The 15,456-nt window shown below is 42.4% G+C and overlaps 1 protein-coding gene across 1 annotated transcript; it reads right to left on the reverse strand.

Moving 5' to 3' along the window:
* Positions 1 to 6,096: 6,096 nt before the first annotated feature.
* On the reverse strand, positions 6,097 to 15,329 carry gpr157 (G protein-coupled receptor 157). The gene is made up of 4 exons (XM_062391711.1): positions 14,953 to 15,329; positions 10,534 to 10,747; positions 9,789 to 9,977; positions 6,097 to 8,973 (listed from the first exon to the last, which is right to left on the reverse strand). The coding sequence occupies exons 1-4, from the start codon at positions 15,327 to 15,329 to the stop codon at positions 8,749 to 8,751; spliced, it is 1,005 nt and encodes a 334-aa protein (XP_062247695.1). The 3' UTR covers positions 6,097 to 8,748.
* Between the last annotated feature and the right edge of the window lie 127 nt (positions 15,330 to 15,456).

The following is a 15,456-nucleotide window of genomic DNA, read 5'->3' on the forward strand; positions in this document are numbered from 1 at the left end:
CGAGATGGTGGATTCCTTCATTATCCGTACAGTCTAACACTCTGGCCACACTGAATGCTTAAATATCTGTAGCACTTCCTGTGCCCATTTCAAAGACTTCTCTGTTGTTTGAAGCTATTCATTTGTTTTAAGGTTTTTATTGGTATTGTTGCAGGACCTGGCATTTAGTCGAGTATATATAGGGTACTTTTATTAATGGGAAATAAAGTAGTCACATCAGAGATTCTCAACAGATGTGCACGGGACACAGCAGATCAGCGCACTCAGTCTGGGGTTAGGGTTAGGATTAGTGATCTGTAAGATGGTGTTAAAGGTGCACTGTTATATTTCATGATCATCCTCTGCATCCTTCACATTAAAGACAAAGCTAAGTAGATTCAGACCTGGATTTATTTTCTAAATAATTCTATACGAGGGACGAGGTCGTTGATGTGGGTGTGGATTTAACATTCTAAAGGCCGATATATGCTTCTCCGAGTCCGTTACGGACGGGTCGAACGGACACTTTTTGATTTATAGTTATACAAGCCTTTTTGTTCTGAAAACAATTCACCGCCAGAACAGTAGTTGGCGCAACGGAAGACGAGTTTAGAGAAGCCTACCTAATGAGGTATATAGAAGAAGTCCACGCTGGTTTATTTACGTCCTCCCGGCTGTCACACACAGTGAACGATCGATGGCAACTAACAGAAAAAGGATGTTGATGACGCGACAGTTTTTGCTGAATAAAGTGACACCCAGCGGGTCATAATGCTTATGTTATCGTGTCTTAACGCAGCGGTTCCCTGGTCTTGTTTCCAAACTGCGTTGCTAATTCAACAGCTGCAACACCTTGAAGCTACACGGAGGCAGCTAGCCTCCCCCCCAGCTTCCACACACAGTCAGCAGGGACTCCCGATACTAACTACTACCAAGTGTTTGCTTCTAACCTGAAGGTGTTTGAGAAACAGTGTCATGAGAGCTGTGGGATTAAAGTCAGTGGGTTTTTGCGCTGTTCCCACCGCAGTTAGCATGGTGGCTAGCCCGCTAGCCCCATTATGAAAGCTCGTTATAACCGTAAGTGACCATACACACATACCGTAAGTGCTCTAACCAGCCACCGTCAGCCGGACAATGCCGCTGGCTTAACACACTTGTCACATTAATCATAGAGTCGTAGTTGTGAATTAGGTTTATTGTGATTTAGGGAATGAAACAGGAAGTTTGAGGTCCGAAAATGATGTCGTCCCGAAATGCTGGCGTTAGCGGACCAATCACAGCCAAGGGCTATCCGTTGGCTCTCCGCCATGCCGACGTGTAGTTAGAAACATCAAAGCTGGACGAAAAGCTCTCCGAGGAGCCCCGGAGAGGCCCGGAGAGGGCGTTCCACGGCAAAGAAGGAGGTTCTATCTGTCCGTGTCCGTCAAAACGGAGAAGCATAAATTGGCTTTAAGACCTGGCTTGTCGTGCGTTCACCGCTCATGCAGCTGCTCATTCCAGAAAGAAAAACTACAATCTTACTTTATTGGTTCTCGTGTTGACACAGGGAAAAGTCTGCCGACACGTTATCGGCTGCCTCACGATCACAAACCATACGGCAGCAGCCGCTCGACATGTGAACTCGCGTCTTGTCATCGAAATCAGATCGCTTACTGTACCTCACACACATTTTCTTCTTTCTCGGTTTTACCATCTCACACATATACGGGGGTTCTAGCTAATAAAGAATTTAACAAACCCCTCCTCAATCAACAGCATTTTCAGAACAAAGGGGTTCAGTTCTTCAAATTGTTCAAGGGGTTGTTAGGATATTATCTGATATGTTCTAAAGATTTGACCGAGAAAGTTTTTTTTATCCTTGCGAAAGCCTGAACAACAAACACGACACTCACAGTTCAGAATCAGAATCAGAATCAGAATCAGAATTCTTTTTCTGATTCTCGGTTCTTCCTGAGCAACAGAAATTGCGCGTCGGAAATGTCCTACGGCGTTTTTATTGGATCCAACCGCTGCCTCCTGGGTGCTGAGTGTGCAGTTCCTGTGAAACAAACGCCCCTCTACTCCTGCTCCTGCTGCTGCTGTTGCTGCCTGGGTCTCATGACTCTCAAAACCCCGGATTCCAAAAATTCTTTCAACCCAAGAAAGAAAAAAAAAGAAAGTTGGAGGTTCAATTCAAGAGACCAGATTGCAGCCACGAGTTTTAAATAGAACCAGCCCATGGTACATTTCATCCAGGAGACCGTTATTCTCTGGGTGTGTTTGACGTGAAGTAAAACCAACACTGTCTGCATGTTGAGTTGTAGAACAGAGGTATAAATCATATTTTAAATCAATATTAATAAGTTGATCTTTATTTGTATTTTATTTATTTGTATTTGGAGGATTGTCTGTTTTACTATATATGACATTAAGACTCTTGAGTGTTGAATAAACCAAGATACATTTTCTCTTCATATGAAGCACAGTCCGTCTGGTACTGGAGTTTTGGGACCAATAATTACTTTTTGGAAACTTTCAGTTGTCAGAGTACACCACAGAATGAATCACAACGATATGTTAACACCATTTATTTAAAGTGTAAATCAAATGACACATTCAAACATATTAAGAAACAAAACCAAGGCTGTAATACTGTAAAGACTAATATAAACACACAGGCAGATGCAATTCATGGATGTCTTGATCCAAACTGGTCATTCTTCGTCTTCACCACAGACACAATTTCAGCAACACAGTGAGGTGGGTCACTAATGCTGTCATCAAATACTGCCCTGATGAAGCAGCCGGTCACAGTGGTGGCTAAGAAGGGCATGTGGCACCATTTCTCCAGCCTGTTTTGGAAAGGCAGATCCTCCTGAGCTATTCAGAAGGGAGAGCAGGCTGATTCACCTCTCCACGTGCTTTCTTCTCCTCAGGCCCTTTGTCCTGCTCTACCTCCCTTTTCCTTTTGTTGCCAGCAGAAGCAGCACTGTCAATAAGGAACTTCCTTTCGACCATGTCGGCATCTCCTCGACGTCTTGCAGCGCTCTGATACTCGAGTAATGTGATTTTCCTCTTGGGAACATTCAGAGGTGCTGCTTGGAATCGGTTCGTCTTGTCCTGCTCGACCTGCCTTTTCCTTTTGGTGCCAGCAGATCTCCCTGACGCTGCAGAAGCAGCACTGGCAACAAGGACCTTCCTTTCCACCTTGTCGGCATCTCCTTGACGTCTTGCAGCGCTCCGTTTATCGACTGGTGGGAGTATCCTCTTGGTACCATTCTGAGGTGTTGTTCCGAATCGTTTCAGCTTGGCGACAATAAAGTCTAACTCTCCCTGAGTGAAGGTGTGATCCAGGGCTTCTTTAATGGACTTCTCCTTACTCAAGATCATTTCCGGTGTTGGAACTTTCGTCCCAGCCGCTATCATTGCCAGTTTCCACTGCTTGAACTCATTCTTTGTGAATTCCTGGTTGGATACAGACCTGAGAGTCACAATCTGTTCTTGACCAGCGTGCCTGACATTGAGAACCAGGTTTGTCCGTTTTGATCCAATCTTGTAGTCATTCTTCATCTCGATCACAGACACAATTTCTGCAACACAGTGAGGTGGGTCGCTGAAGCTGTCATCAAAAACTGCCCTGACGAAGCAGCCGGTCACAGTGGTGGCAAAGAAGGGCATGTGGCACCATTTCTCCAGCCTTTTATTGGCCAGGCAAATCCTCTTGAGCTCTTCAGGAGGGAGAGCAGGCTGAGTCACCTCTCCCTGAGCTTTCTTCTCCTCAGGCCCTTTGCCGTGCTTGACCTTCCTTTTCTTTTTGGTGCCAGCAGATCTCCCCGACGCTGCAGCAGCATCTTCGTCAACAAGGAACAAAATCCTTTTCTCCACTGGAGATATCTCCGTAGAAGGACTTTGGGCTCCGTGAAGGGCCTGAAAAATGAAACACAGAATTCATGATTTAAACTCCAGCTCCACCTTAACACAACATGTGGCAAGTGTTTAACTGTAGTTGAGGTCCATCAATCAATAGAAGTACAGTATTATTAATATGGCTCACTGGATATCAGAAGTACCAATTGTGATGCATTTACTAAACAAACTATGAAAATGTATTTGAGCCCTAGATCAAACATGAATATATTATAATATATTACAGTTGCAACGGACAGTAATAGTCTAATGATCTCACCTTCTGGGGTTTTCTGTCCATCGCAGAGTTTTCTCAAGAGTCCTGAAAAGTGCAGCTGCTAATCTCACGATCAAAGAAGCAAGGGAGGTTTGTTCAGAGAGAGGATTATTCTCCATGAAGATAACACAAGAATTCATCAAATATATAGTATTCGATCTCATCAAAGGATAAGTGCATTCAATGGATCATATCAATTTATCAAAGGACCTTTTAGACCATATGGGGTAAAACATAGGATCAGAATTGCCTTTAATAATCCCCATACATTATATCAGTTAAAATAACCCCCTCCTATTTTAGTTAATTGCAGTAAAAAAAACACACAAACATATATGAATGCATTTTTAATAGTAGTTGCTATAGTCATTATTTAAACGGATGATTTTATTGGTTTTATAACAAACAGTTGAAAAATGTATTATCTGGTAATCAAATTTTTGGGTTTATATTCAATAAACAGAAGCTACATTAGCTGTTGATGCCTCACATTACAATAAGTTGCACAATATGTTTACAGGTAGTTGGTGCCATTGGCGCCATCAGAAGCCATGATAGAATACCCACGTTAGCTTTCCGGCTAAAGCGCCTTCTTATCTAACTGACAATACTTTACTATACTTTGACATTTTTGTTTAGTTTTTTGACTCTTTCCTTTATGAAGACTTACTAACAAACAGGAGCACAAGTCTTTTACTGCACTTTAAATGGTCAAGCTAACATTTATTGGGCAATAGTACAAATTAAATCTAGCTTTTGATTAAATATTCCCCCATCAGTTCTCCTTTTGTTTGAGATTTTTTAAATTTTTTTAATCTTACACTTCCAAGAGCCCTGCGACTCTTTGTCACCTGGCATCTATAAACACGCTCTTTGATTTAACTTTAAAACAGAGTTTGTCTGCGTTTGTAATAACGCGTATTGTATACGTAAGCAGCTAAAAGTTGTAATCATCAGCGATCTGTTTGATTTGTATTCACATCTCCATCCACCCATTTTAAGCGGTAACAAACAAACCCAACTGGACAGTCAGTCATATGTTTGACGGAAGGCTTAATGGCACTGTTCACTTATCCCCTCCTAATAAATACTTAAGAGGTTTTGGCTGATATTAATATAATAATCATGTTTAACATTCAGATTTTTTGGAGGGTTAAAGTTTCATTAAAACCAACTTGTTACTAATGATGTACTTAATATTTACAGTCACTGCCCTCTGGTGGTCAAAAGGAGACACTGTCAAGAGTTGAGTTTTCATTACCAGGATTTCCTGAAGAACTTTCAGATATTCTTTTCAGGTAGTGGGCTCAAACTGTTAAGATGCTGAATGTTGGTGATGCATTTTTCTACCTCTTGACATGAGCTTTCCTGGAAATAAATGTGTGATCGGACACTAATCTCAGGTTTAAATCAGTGCACTAGCAAATAATTCATTCCAGTTCAATAGCATCCTAATCCAGGGTCTGTGCCATACACTGTAGGTCAGTGCACAGCAGGTCAGGTTAGCTTCTACAAAATGTTTCTGCAGACTAGCAGCGTAATCATTGAATAATCAGAAATAAAATGTATAATAATAAAGTGATACATAGGAATTAAATCCAGCAGATATTTATGGATAATTCCCATTGACCCCAGTACCAACTTACTTGGTTCTTTCCAGGGAACTTTCTAAGAAATATTGGGAAAAGCATAGATCTATAAATGTTTAGTTTAACAAAGAGTTCACATTTCCAAAAATGTTTGGCACTGAGATTTCCTGTGAGAAATATATATATGAGTTGGACGAGTAATGATTTTAACTTTGCACAAGTTCTACACACAAAAAAGTTACAATATAACACACTAGAGGAAAGAAAAACACATCAGGTATATGAACTGAACAACGCCAAACTGAAGAAGTGATATAATAATTAAATGAGGCCTGTATAAAAACAGACAAAGCAACAGTTTCAAACTGAGAGGGCTGCGTCTTTAATCAGTGAATCGTTGACAATAAAGCAACTTATGTTAGTTAAAATATCAGTCGTGTTGGGAGAGAATTTGGGACAACCAACATATACATACAAGTGAAACAACAATAACTTAAAGAAAAGTTTCCACAAACACTTTTTCATCTGTTACACATGAGGCATTCACACAGGACGACACACACCGCACACACTCGCAGAAGCCATTAGCTCTACAGTGACAAAATCAACAGTCACACTGCCAGTTCAGTCAAGCAGTTTTGAACATTTTCCGTTGGTACAAAAATGGCCATTCAGACAAAAATAATATAATAACAATAAAAATATTATCTGGTGAGGTTGTCTCCTCTCCTCTCTGCTTCCTGTCCATCTAGCTGTTGTATGTACACGCGTGAGGGCAGTATGGCAACATTGTTAAGTAGGATGTTGTCTGCCATTGGTCGAGCATGTGTTCTCCTTTTGTCGTACAAAATAAAAAATGTCTTGAGTTAAGAACAGACAGTAGCAATATAGTAAAATCAAGGTTTTACTGAAACGCACCCGTTGTTGGAAAAAGATATGGACAACTGGATAACAAAAGAGTTCGACAGCTGTGGAAAGGTAAAATATAAACAAAATCAAATAACTGGAACGGTGGCGTTTACCAGCTCGTCTGAATTTGAGGCTGCAGCGAGAGGCGGGTGTCGGTGACATCACAGATTTCTTCCGGGACCGAGCTCAAGATTATAGAGCCTGAACAGTGTCAGTGTCCAGTTTACGGCAAGGAGAACCATCATTTTTGACGGTAATAATTGTCTAATATTTGGGCTATATTTCTGGATAGTGGGAAGAAGTTGGGACGCGTCGTCCATCTTTATATACAGACTATGGTTAACCCTAAACAAAAGCATAGTGGGGCGCATGGGAACGTCATTAGTTCTGCCGGTAAATGGTTATAAACTTATGTTGGTGCTAAATTAAATCTTAAATGAACGACAGTGCCAAATTTCAAAACAATTCACCAAACACCTGTTGCGATGTTTGGCTCAAAACCTGAGGATGACAAGTGTCGACAGGATTCATCCTCTGGGTAACATGAATAAACCTTCTTCCCACTTCTTCCAGTAGCTGGTGAGATATTTCAGCCCGGACCCAAATCGACACTGACGTCCCTCAAACCACAAGTGATGCATTATTTGCGCCCTTTTTATTTCCTCTAACCACAGCTCGAGATTGGGCTTAAAACAAAAACATGAGTTTCTTGTGATGTCACCAGCTCCTCAATCATGACTTAGCGAAGTGACTCAACACACGTGACACAGGAAGTGTTTGCCCTCACAGCGCCAAGCAAACAATGTTCACTTGAGGGGGAGAAAATTTACGGTCAACACTGAGACGTTTTTTCCCTCCTCAGCTTTTTCAACAAACTTTAATGAAACGTATTTGAATGCAGCTTATCTCTCAGAAACAGCTCAGTAAACAACATTGACAGCATTCCACCAAGCTGGAGGAGCTATAGGCAGCGGCCCTGTGTGTAAGATGTGTGTGTTCCAGCAGCCCCGTGAGCCCCCTGGGGGTTCATGGAGTTCACGCGCTCCTCGCTGGTATCCAATCAGCCTGTAGCTAAGTCTGGCAAACTGGAGCTGGTGACCGGAGGGGTCAAAGGAGAAGTGAGGCTCATGAGAAAGCCTCGGGTTTCGAGGAGGAAGGATGACATGTGATGATAGTTCAGACATCTGAGTCACGATGACAGCAGTAACGTTGCCTGAAAAATGGTGCAACTACCAGGTTAAGCAAGAATATATATTTATATATATAAAAATGGAGAATTTTTTTTTAATAAAAATAAGATATCAAGAAAATGCAACTCTGGTTTATATATTTGATAGAATTGACAGAAAAGGGTGCTCATATCATACCCATATATTTCTTGATTGTCAGATGTAAGCGTGTTTAACACATAAAAGTACTTTTGCACACACCCAAAGTCCAATTAGATATATATTGGAAAACTTATTCGAAAAAATTAAGTTACAAAAAAGTAGCAAAAGTGATTATCCATCAAACTTCAACATCATACTTTGAATATCTTGTTAGAAAAAGATGAGTGTTTCATGTTGCGGTGTCGCAAGACCACTGAAGCCCCAGAAGCAGTGCATTTAGAACTACTCATGACTGAGCACACATAACATACAAATTCAATCAGTGACAATAAAAATCTTAAACATATTTACAGTATGTTAATCACATTTACTGATAATGCTTTGGTTTATATTCTTTCATTATCTCTAAAATGTCATTTCCTCCATAAACACAATAGCTGAATCCTCAGTGATGTGTGCAGGATGTGAACCATTTTTCAAAATATGCAAAAAGAAATAAAAAAAACTAATAAAAACTTTGATGTACAGTAAGTCTGTACAAAAAGAATCTGGATGATGAACACAAAAATGCTGGTGCAGGTGCAGAGTCATCACATCAGCCTCAGCCTAATCACCCAGAGTGCAGCCATGTGACACACGTGTGCGTGCACCTGCAGAATCCCCCACCCGCTCTGCAGGCTCCTGCTTCTAATGAGTTTCAGTGTGAAGCGAGGACGAGGCCACCCGTCACTTCCTTTATGTCAAACTGTGTCCGTCCTCTCCTCCACAGAACCAAGTATCATCTTTGACTCCCGGCTTTGCTGGTGTCGTCCTCCTCTCTCTGTGTGGAGGCCTCCTGGTCCGGCAGCAGCGTGTGAGAGGGCTCCTGTGAGAGCTTTGACCCCGCTCGACACGTGGAGGAGGAGCAGCAGCAGAGCGCAGAGCACAGCCGTGTGCGGATTGGTCGAGTAAACAACACGAACATGATGCAGTTGGCTGCTCCCTGCGACGTGTTGCCGATACCCTGTTGGGTTAAAAGTCAATGAGAGCAGTGTAGTGGAGAGGCGGTGGTCTAGTAGCAGAAACTTGGACTATGGGCAGAGAAGGTCTCTGGTTCGTCTCTGGTTCGACTCCACGGAGAGACAACAAAAGACGAACCTGGATTGATCTGTCTAAAAATCCAAAAGGATTCTCCCTGCCCTGTCTAGTGCCCCTGAGCAAGGCACCTTACTCCCCCATCATCTGCTCCCCGAGCGCCGTACATGGTCGCTCACTGCTCTGTGTGTCCTGCACCAGAGGGGTCAAAAGCAGAGGTTAAATTTCCCTACCTGCATGAGTGTGCCGGTGCATGTCTGTGCATGTGTTCGGGACTAATAAATGCATCTTAATCTTAATCTTAATCTGTAGCAGTAAAACGTCACTGAATGGGTTGGAAATGTAGAAAAAACATTATCATCGATGAAATATTCAAAAAATATTAGAACCTTTCGTTAGGATGTTTTTAAAGCCTTTTTCTTCATCGCTAAGAATAATTAATTGCTCTGGATGAAAAACTATATCCAGCATGTTTAGAGGACAGATATTTACGAGTTTGTGCAATTTGAAGAAGATACAATTTGTTTTATAAATGGGGCTGTAGGGCCTTGGTGGAGGTGGGCGCTGTCTAAGTGTGACTCTAGTTATTGTGCTATTTTCAGATATCCAAAAATATCCAATTATTAATGGAGGTGTGAAAACCGCCAAGGTAAACTGCAGAATAAAAAATTTCGAATACAGGAAATTCACAGACCTCCTCAAATCAGACATCATTGCCTTAAAAGAACCTTGGTGCACACTCACATGAAGAGTGACCAGCACTGGGTGCTGCCTGACTGGTGAGTCCGCCAGCAGCAGTATGAAGCGCACGGTGCTCCAAATCCGCAGCACGATGAAGATGACAGGGATGAGCGTCAGCTTCGTGTCCGCCATGGAGGAGAAGGATGGAGGCCTGGTGGCCAGTATGGGACGGTACTCTGACAGGGCAGTGTGCTGCATCACACGGAAAATGTAAAAATTTGATCTGACATTGAGGATAGCCGATAATCTTCCAAACCACAACTATTTTAGGCAAACCTGCAGCATTGGGGGAACAAACAAACAAACTGAAAATAGAATAACTTGTAAATTGAGACTTAAATTAAACGTTTTTAGTTTTCTCATGACATATTATACCTACCTGAATGAGAGAGAAAAGAAATCGGTGACCCAGACTCACATGTGCTTTTAAAAGTAAATATTTTTTCTATTTTTGACTATTAAAAAAACATAATCAGAGAGTTGCTCAGTCATGGCTGGAAGATGTGTTATATAATTTACTTCATTAATAAGCATTTAATGTTGTACATTTAATATAGAAAATAGAATTGTTTTAAACTCTGGAGAGGTTTTTTTTATGCATATTAGACAAAATGAACATGCAGGGAGAAAAATAAAATATGTTGATGATTCTGCTGCTGATGCAGATTCCATTCGTCAGAAGAGCTGCAGTAGTGACTCTGCAGGAAGTAAAACCAACCCTCAGGCTGAAACCTGGTTTGCTCCTCACCGCCATGTGGATGTGCCTCTTGATCAGGATGTAGAGCACAGGGAGGGTGAGGTAGGCCAGGAACTCCCAGATCTTTCCCGTCACCAGCATCCAGAGGACCCGGTCCGGGGCGTGGATACTGACCCAGCACCAGCCCACCGACACCTCGGACGCGTCATAGCCGATCTTGCTCAGGCTCACGGCTGCAACGGTGATGATCAGAGGAACGCCCCAGCTGGACCAAACGGAGAAGGAAATACAGCTTCCACAATAAGGTCAAGATCCCACAGTTAAAACATCTCGGCACTGTTCGTATGTAAATGTGTGTTGAGTTCATGTGACACCATGTGATGGATTATCTGGTGCTTAAGGCTTTTGTGTGTTACCGAGTTCACAGTGGTTAGAAACTGACTGATAACATCTCTTTTAGAAGCAGAACTGTTGAACGCGTTTCCCCCTGAAGCAGAACCTCTCTGCTAAAAAAAACCCACTTTAAAATAATCCTATATCTTTATAGCCGTGCATTGCTGATCGTTATAAACCACACTCTGCTCGAGGCCTGGTTTGTCTGTGTGTGCATGTTATGTATACAATACTATGAATGGCTCTAATGTGTGTCATCATTGGTTAATGGGGAATTTGGGAATTCATAGAAACATAAATAGGTTGACCATAGTAAACGCTGTGTTGAGAAATAGGGGTCAAAATGCTGCTGTGTCCAAGAATAGATTCATTATAGTGTGCATTGCACCAGAGGGGAATCAGCTTCCTGCTTGTATCCGCCCAGTGGATGCAAAGGATGTGCTGACTCAGAGCAAAGCTAGCTTAAAACGAGACGGAGGCTGGCTAAACCCTATCACACTCTTTAAATATTGATGCATGACATCTCCTTTCATCGTACGGAGTTGTGCAGCTGAGATTTTTAACACATTTTGTAGTTGATGTATAATATTTATGTAATAGCAATTGTACCTGCAAGACACGCATGATAGAATATAGGGCTGTAACGATTCTCCAACCCAAACTGATATCGCAGCCCAGTTGCCACGGGTTCTGGTCGCGATGCTCTGTTGGGCTTCTGAGGCTGAACCGGACTTTGCATATAAACGGATTGAACTCTGGATGTTGGGACTGTGGGACACATGCCCTCCCTCACCGCCTTCCTATTCTTCGGTTATTTTTGTTTACGCAGTTGTATGTGAGGTCAAGTCCAACATGTTCTTTAGTGTTCTCCTCTTTGCTGTTCCAAATGTTGTTTTTTCTTTTTATACATCATATTATTATTGCTTAAAAGTTAGAATGAGGCATGAATTCAGTAGTAAAATCCAATCATTCTGAAAATATAGTTCAAAGTAAAGATGAAACCTGTGTCTTTTTAATTTGTGATGATTAAGTGAGATTTTTCAGTTCTGTTATTTAAAAGCTTGTTTTCCCTGAAGGCGATAAACTGCATGTTAATGGGAGGATCTTCAGAATCCCCCCGCTGTGAAAATAACGAATACATCTCCTCTCTGCATTTGAGTCACTTAATCTGTGTTCATCTCCACTATGAGCTGCAGACACTTGAGCACAGCGTAGCACTTATATACTTACGGTGGCCTCTGAAACCATTGAGAGCCCCTCACTTTGTTGTGTTGTGGATTTATTCTGAATAGATTCAATTGCAATTTTGGTCATTAATCCCTCTACTATAAATAATCCATATAAACTAGAATTGCCGCTCTGTGGTTGTGTGCCTCGGCGACTAGTGCAGTTCCAGGATCAAACATACTCAGGTGTTCCAGACATGTTGCATTCACAATTATATGAGGTCCCCATGACTTCTAATCAGTTAATCCATGAGCGTGTGATTATTTGTGCCAAATTTGAAAGGATTCACTTGAGGCATTCTTATGAAAATGCGCTGTTGAGGCAATAAATGGTTTTGTGGGACCCCTCTTGAACCCTAACAACCCGCAAACAGAAAGTCAACTGCCACCGGCTATCACTGGTGCAGAGGTAAAAAAAACTAAATCTAGAGCGTGACCGATATATCTTACATCATCTCTGGATCTAAGCAGGAGTGACCACCAGCTTCTCTTTCATTTCTTTTACCGTGGCCCTACTTCCCCAATTGCTCAGTTTGGCCCTGCAGCTAGTTCCAGAAAGAGTCCTGGCTGTTTTGGTGGGTTTTTCATTGAAGAATTACAAAAGGCCACTGTGGCTCTCAAGACTCTTTCTTGCAACAGAAATGTTTTCATCCCACCCCCAGATCCTGTCTCTGAGCTCCTGCAGGCAGCCCCTGTACATGCTTTATTTGTGGTTAAGCATTTGAAGATGCATTTCTGCAAAGAAAGAAGCTAAAAAAAGGTTTAATATTTTTCCAACAGCAGCAAAAATGCAATACCAGTTTTATTCTCTGAACAACATCAGAAACGGAAGAGCAAACATTAACATCTATCAACACAAAAAGATCAAATCTAGAGTTCAAACACAGCACAAACAACAACTTGTCCTGGCTCACCATGTGTTTTTTCTAATCCTCTTTTCTGAGGAGATGTCACATGATGCACAAAAGTGTCGTGTGAGGCACACTCAACTCATTTGGCAGGTTATTTCTTTCAAAGCATCTCCAACCACACAGACAGTGGTAGTGGGATACTGTGTAACCTTATACTGGCCAAGCCTACTTCAGAGTCCTCTGCAGAGATGGGAGGACGACCATGTCAACAGCAATGCATCAATACAAAACCTTTTATAACAGAGTGGTAAACAAATTCTGTATGTTTACTTCTGCAACAAACTGTCTCTTGTACTGTTGCACTTTATCACTTTAATCACTACGTTTACACTTTTAGAGAACCTTATGCTGCTGTACTTAAACAATTCTGTATGTTTACTTAGTATTAGGAAATGTCTTGTGTTATCTGTTGTGCCTGTGCACTTTATATGTTTCACTGTGGGAGAGTGGGACACGTCGTATCGATTCCTTGTATGTTCTGAACATGTTAAGAAATTGACAATAAAGCTACTTTAACTTAAAAAAAAAAAAAAAAAAAAAACTTCAAGATGGAAGCCATTTTGTGTAAAGGACATAAGACAGCCTGCTTGGAGTTTGCCAACTGGTGTTGAAAAGGTTCTCAGAGCTTGAGAGAAAAAGATTCTCTGGTCCGTTGTATTTGAGAGAACTACAAGCGCCATGTCTGGTAAAAGCTGCTCTGACAAATGGAAGTTGATGGGTGGTGGTAGGAGGCTCAGATGAAACAAAACTACTTTTGTGGCTTAGACAAAATATGAGGAAGTGCTTGAAGAAAAACAAGATGTAACAGCCCATAAGACCACATGGTAAGATTTAAAGTTGCCAATGAAGCAGTGAGGTTGCAACCAACTGAATACCAGTCACCTGACCCCTGGCCTCATCCATCCCCGTCCAAACGTATAGAAAAACCTGGACTTCATGGAGAAAGCTTGGGGCTCTCTACAGAACCAGTGTTTCATTTGTCATTTCTGAGTTACCGTAGACACACAGGGTGAAATATGGCATAAGCAGTGACTTAATTTAGGTGCTGCAACCTTCGGAGGCTCCATTTGAAGAACCAATTGTGCCGCAGCAGTGGCGACTAGGCTGTCCCGTTTCGCAGGCTCGTTCAAATGTGGCCAACAAATGCATCCCATCATCCCCAGGCTCCGACGGGTGAATCCTTCCCCGCCCAGCCTATCCGTGAATTCAGTGATGAAACGTATTTCAAAAAGGGATTGATTGTCACGCTTCAGGGCAACCAAACAGCTAAAGGTATACATGTTAAAAAACACTAAGGGGCACGGAACCTTCTCAGTGTGTCCATCTTCAGCTCCATTACTAGGCACCAGTAACAAGGGATGACCTGGTGAGTAGGATGTTGGTGTGACATGTGACCCTGACTTCAGTTCCTAAAGAACAAATCTTTACCATGTTACCTGTATCAGCATCAATGAAGCCTTGTTATATTTGTATAGATAATTTTATTTAAAGGTTTAGTGTGTAGAATTTATTGACATCCAGTGATGAAGTTTCATGTTGCAGCTGAAGACCCCTCATCTCACCCTCCTCTTCCAAACATGAAGGAGAACCTGTGGCAGCCTTCAGTTGTCATGAAAACTCAAAAAGGTGTTTAGTTTGTCCTTTTCTGACTACTATAACAAACATGGCAGCCTCCGTAGACAGGAACCGCTATGATGTAAATATAAAGTATTTAAATATAAAGGCAGCTACAATTTGTACAATTCAGATGCAACACACTACTGGAAACATCACTAGGATTATTTTATATATACAGTTTCTTCCAGTAAAACCCTTTCACCTAAACCTTACACACTGAGCCTTTAAAAGCGGTTCAAACTTCACCTTGTGACGTCAGACTGACCTCAGCACAGGTGCAGACACAGAAACAGAGAGATGTAGATCCGGGGCCACGTTGTTACCTGACCAGGTGGAAGACGAGCACCAGGCTGTCCGCGACCCTCTGACTGGACCGGACGATGAACACGTACAGGTAGACGGCGATGGCCACGGTCCAGAAGAAGGAGCTGGTGTTGGCGAAGGTGGACACGGCTCCTTGCACGACGCACTCCAGCGAGTCGCTGCGGAAAACGCTCCACACTCCGACGGCGTAGGAGACGGCGGAGAGCCAGTCCGACAAGGAGAGGAAGACCAGCAGCCTGCGGGGGGTGGTGCGTAAATCTGCCCACAGGACGTAGGTGAGGATGATCAGCGACGAGCCCAGGAAGGAGAGCGCGCACGAGCACAGCACGACCACCTGCTCGGAGAAGTAAACAACTGTCTCGTTCCCGCTCGCCATGGTTTGTTGTGCTGTGGTTACGAGCTGCTGTCACCTCATGGACATCTGTTTGGGAACAGTCCCCGTGCGCACTAATCCATCACGGTGCGCGCTTTGGATGAACACTGGCGCGCCACTGGTCTCCTTC

This window comes from Platichthys flesus, chromosome 7 (genome assembly GCF_949316205.1).
Source record: "Platichthys flesus chromosome 7, fPlaFle2.1, whole genome shotgun sequence".
NCBI lineage: Eukaryota > Metazoa > Chordata > Actinopteri > Pleuronectiformes > Pleuronectidae > Platichthys > Platichthys flesus.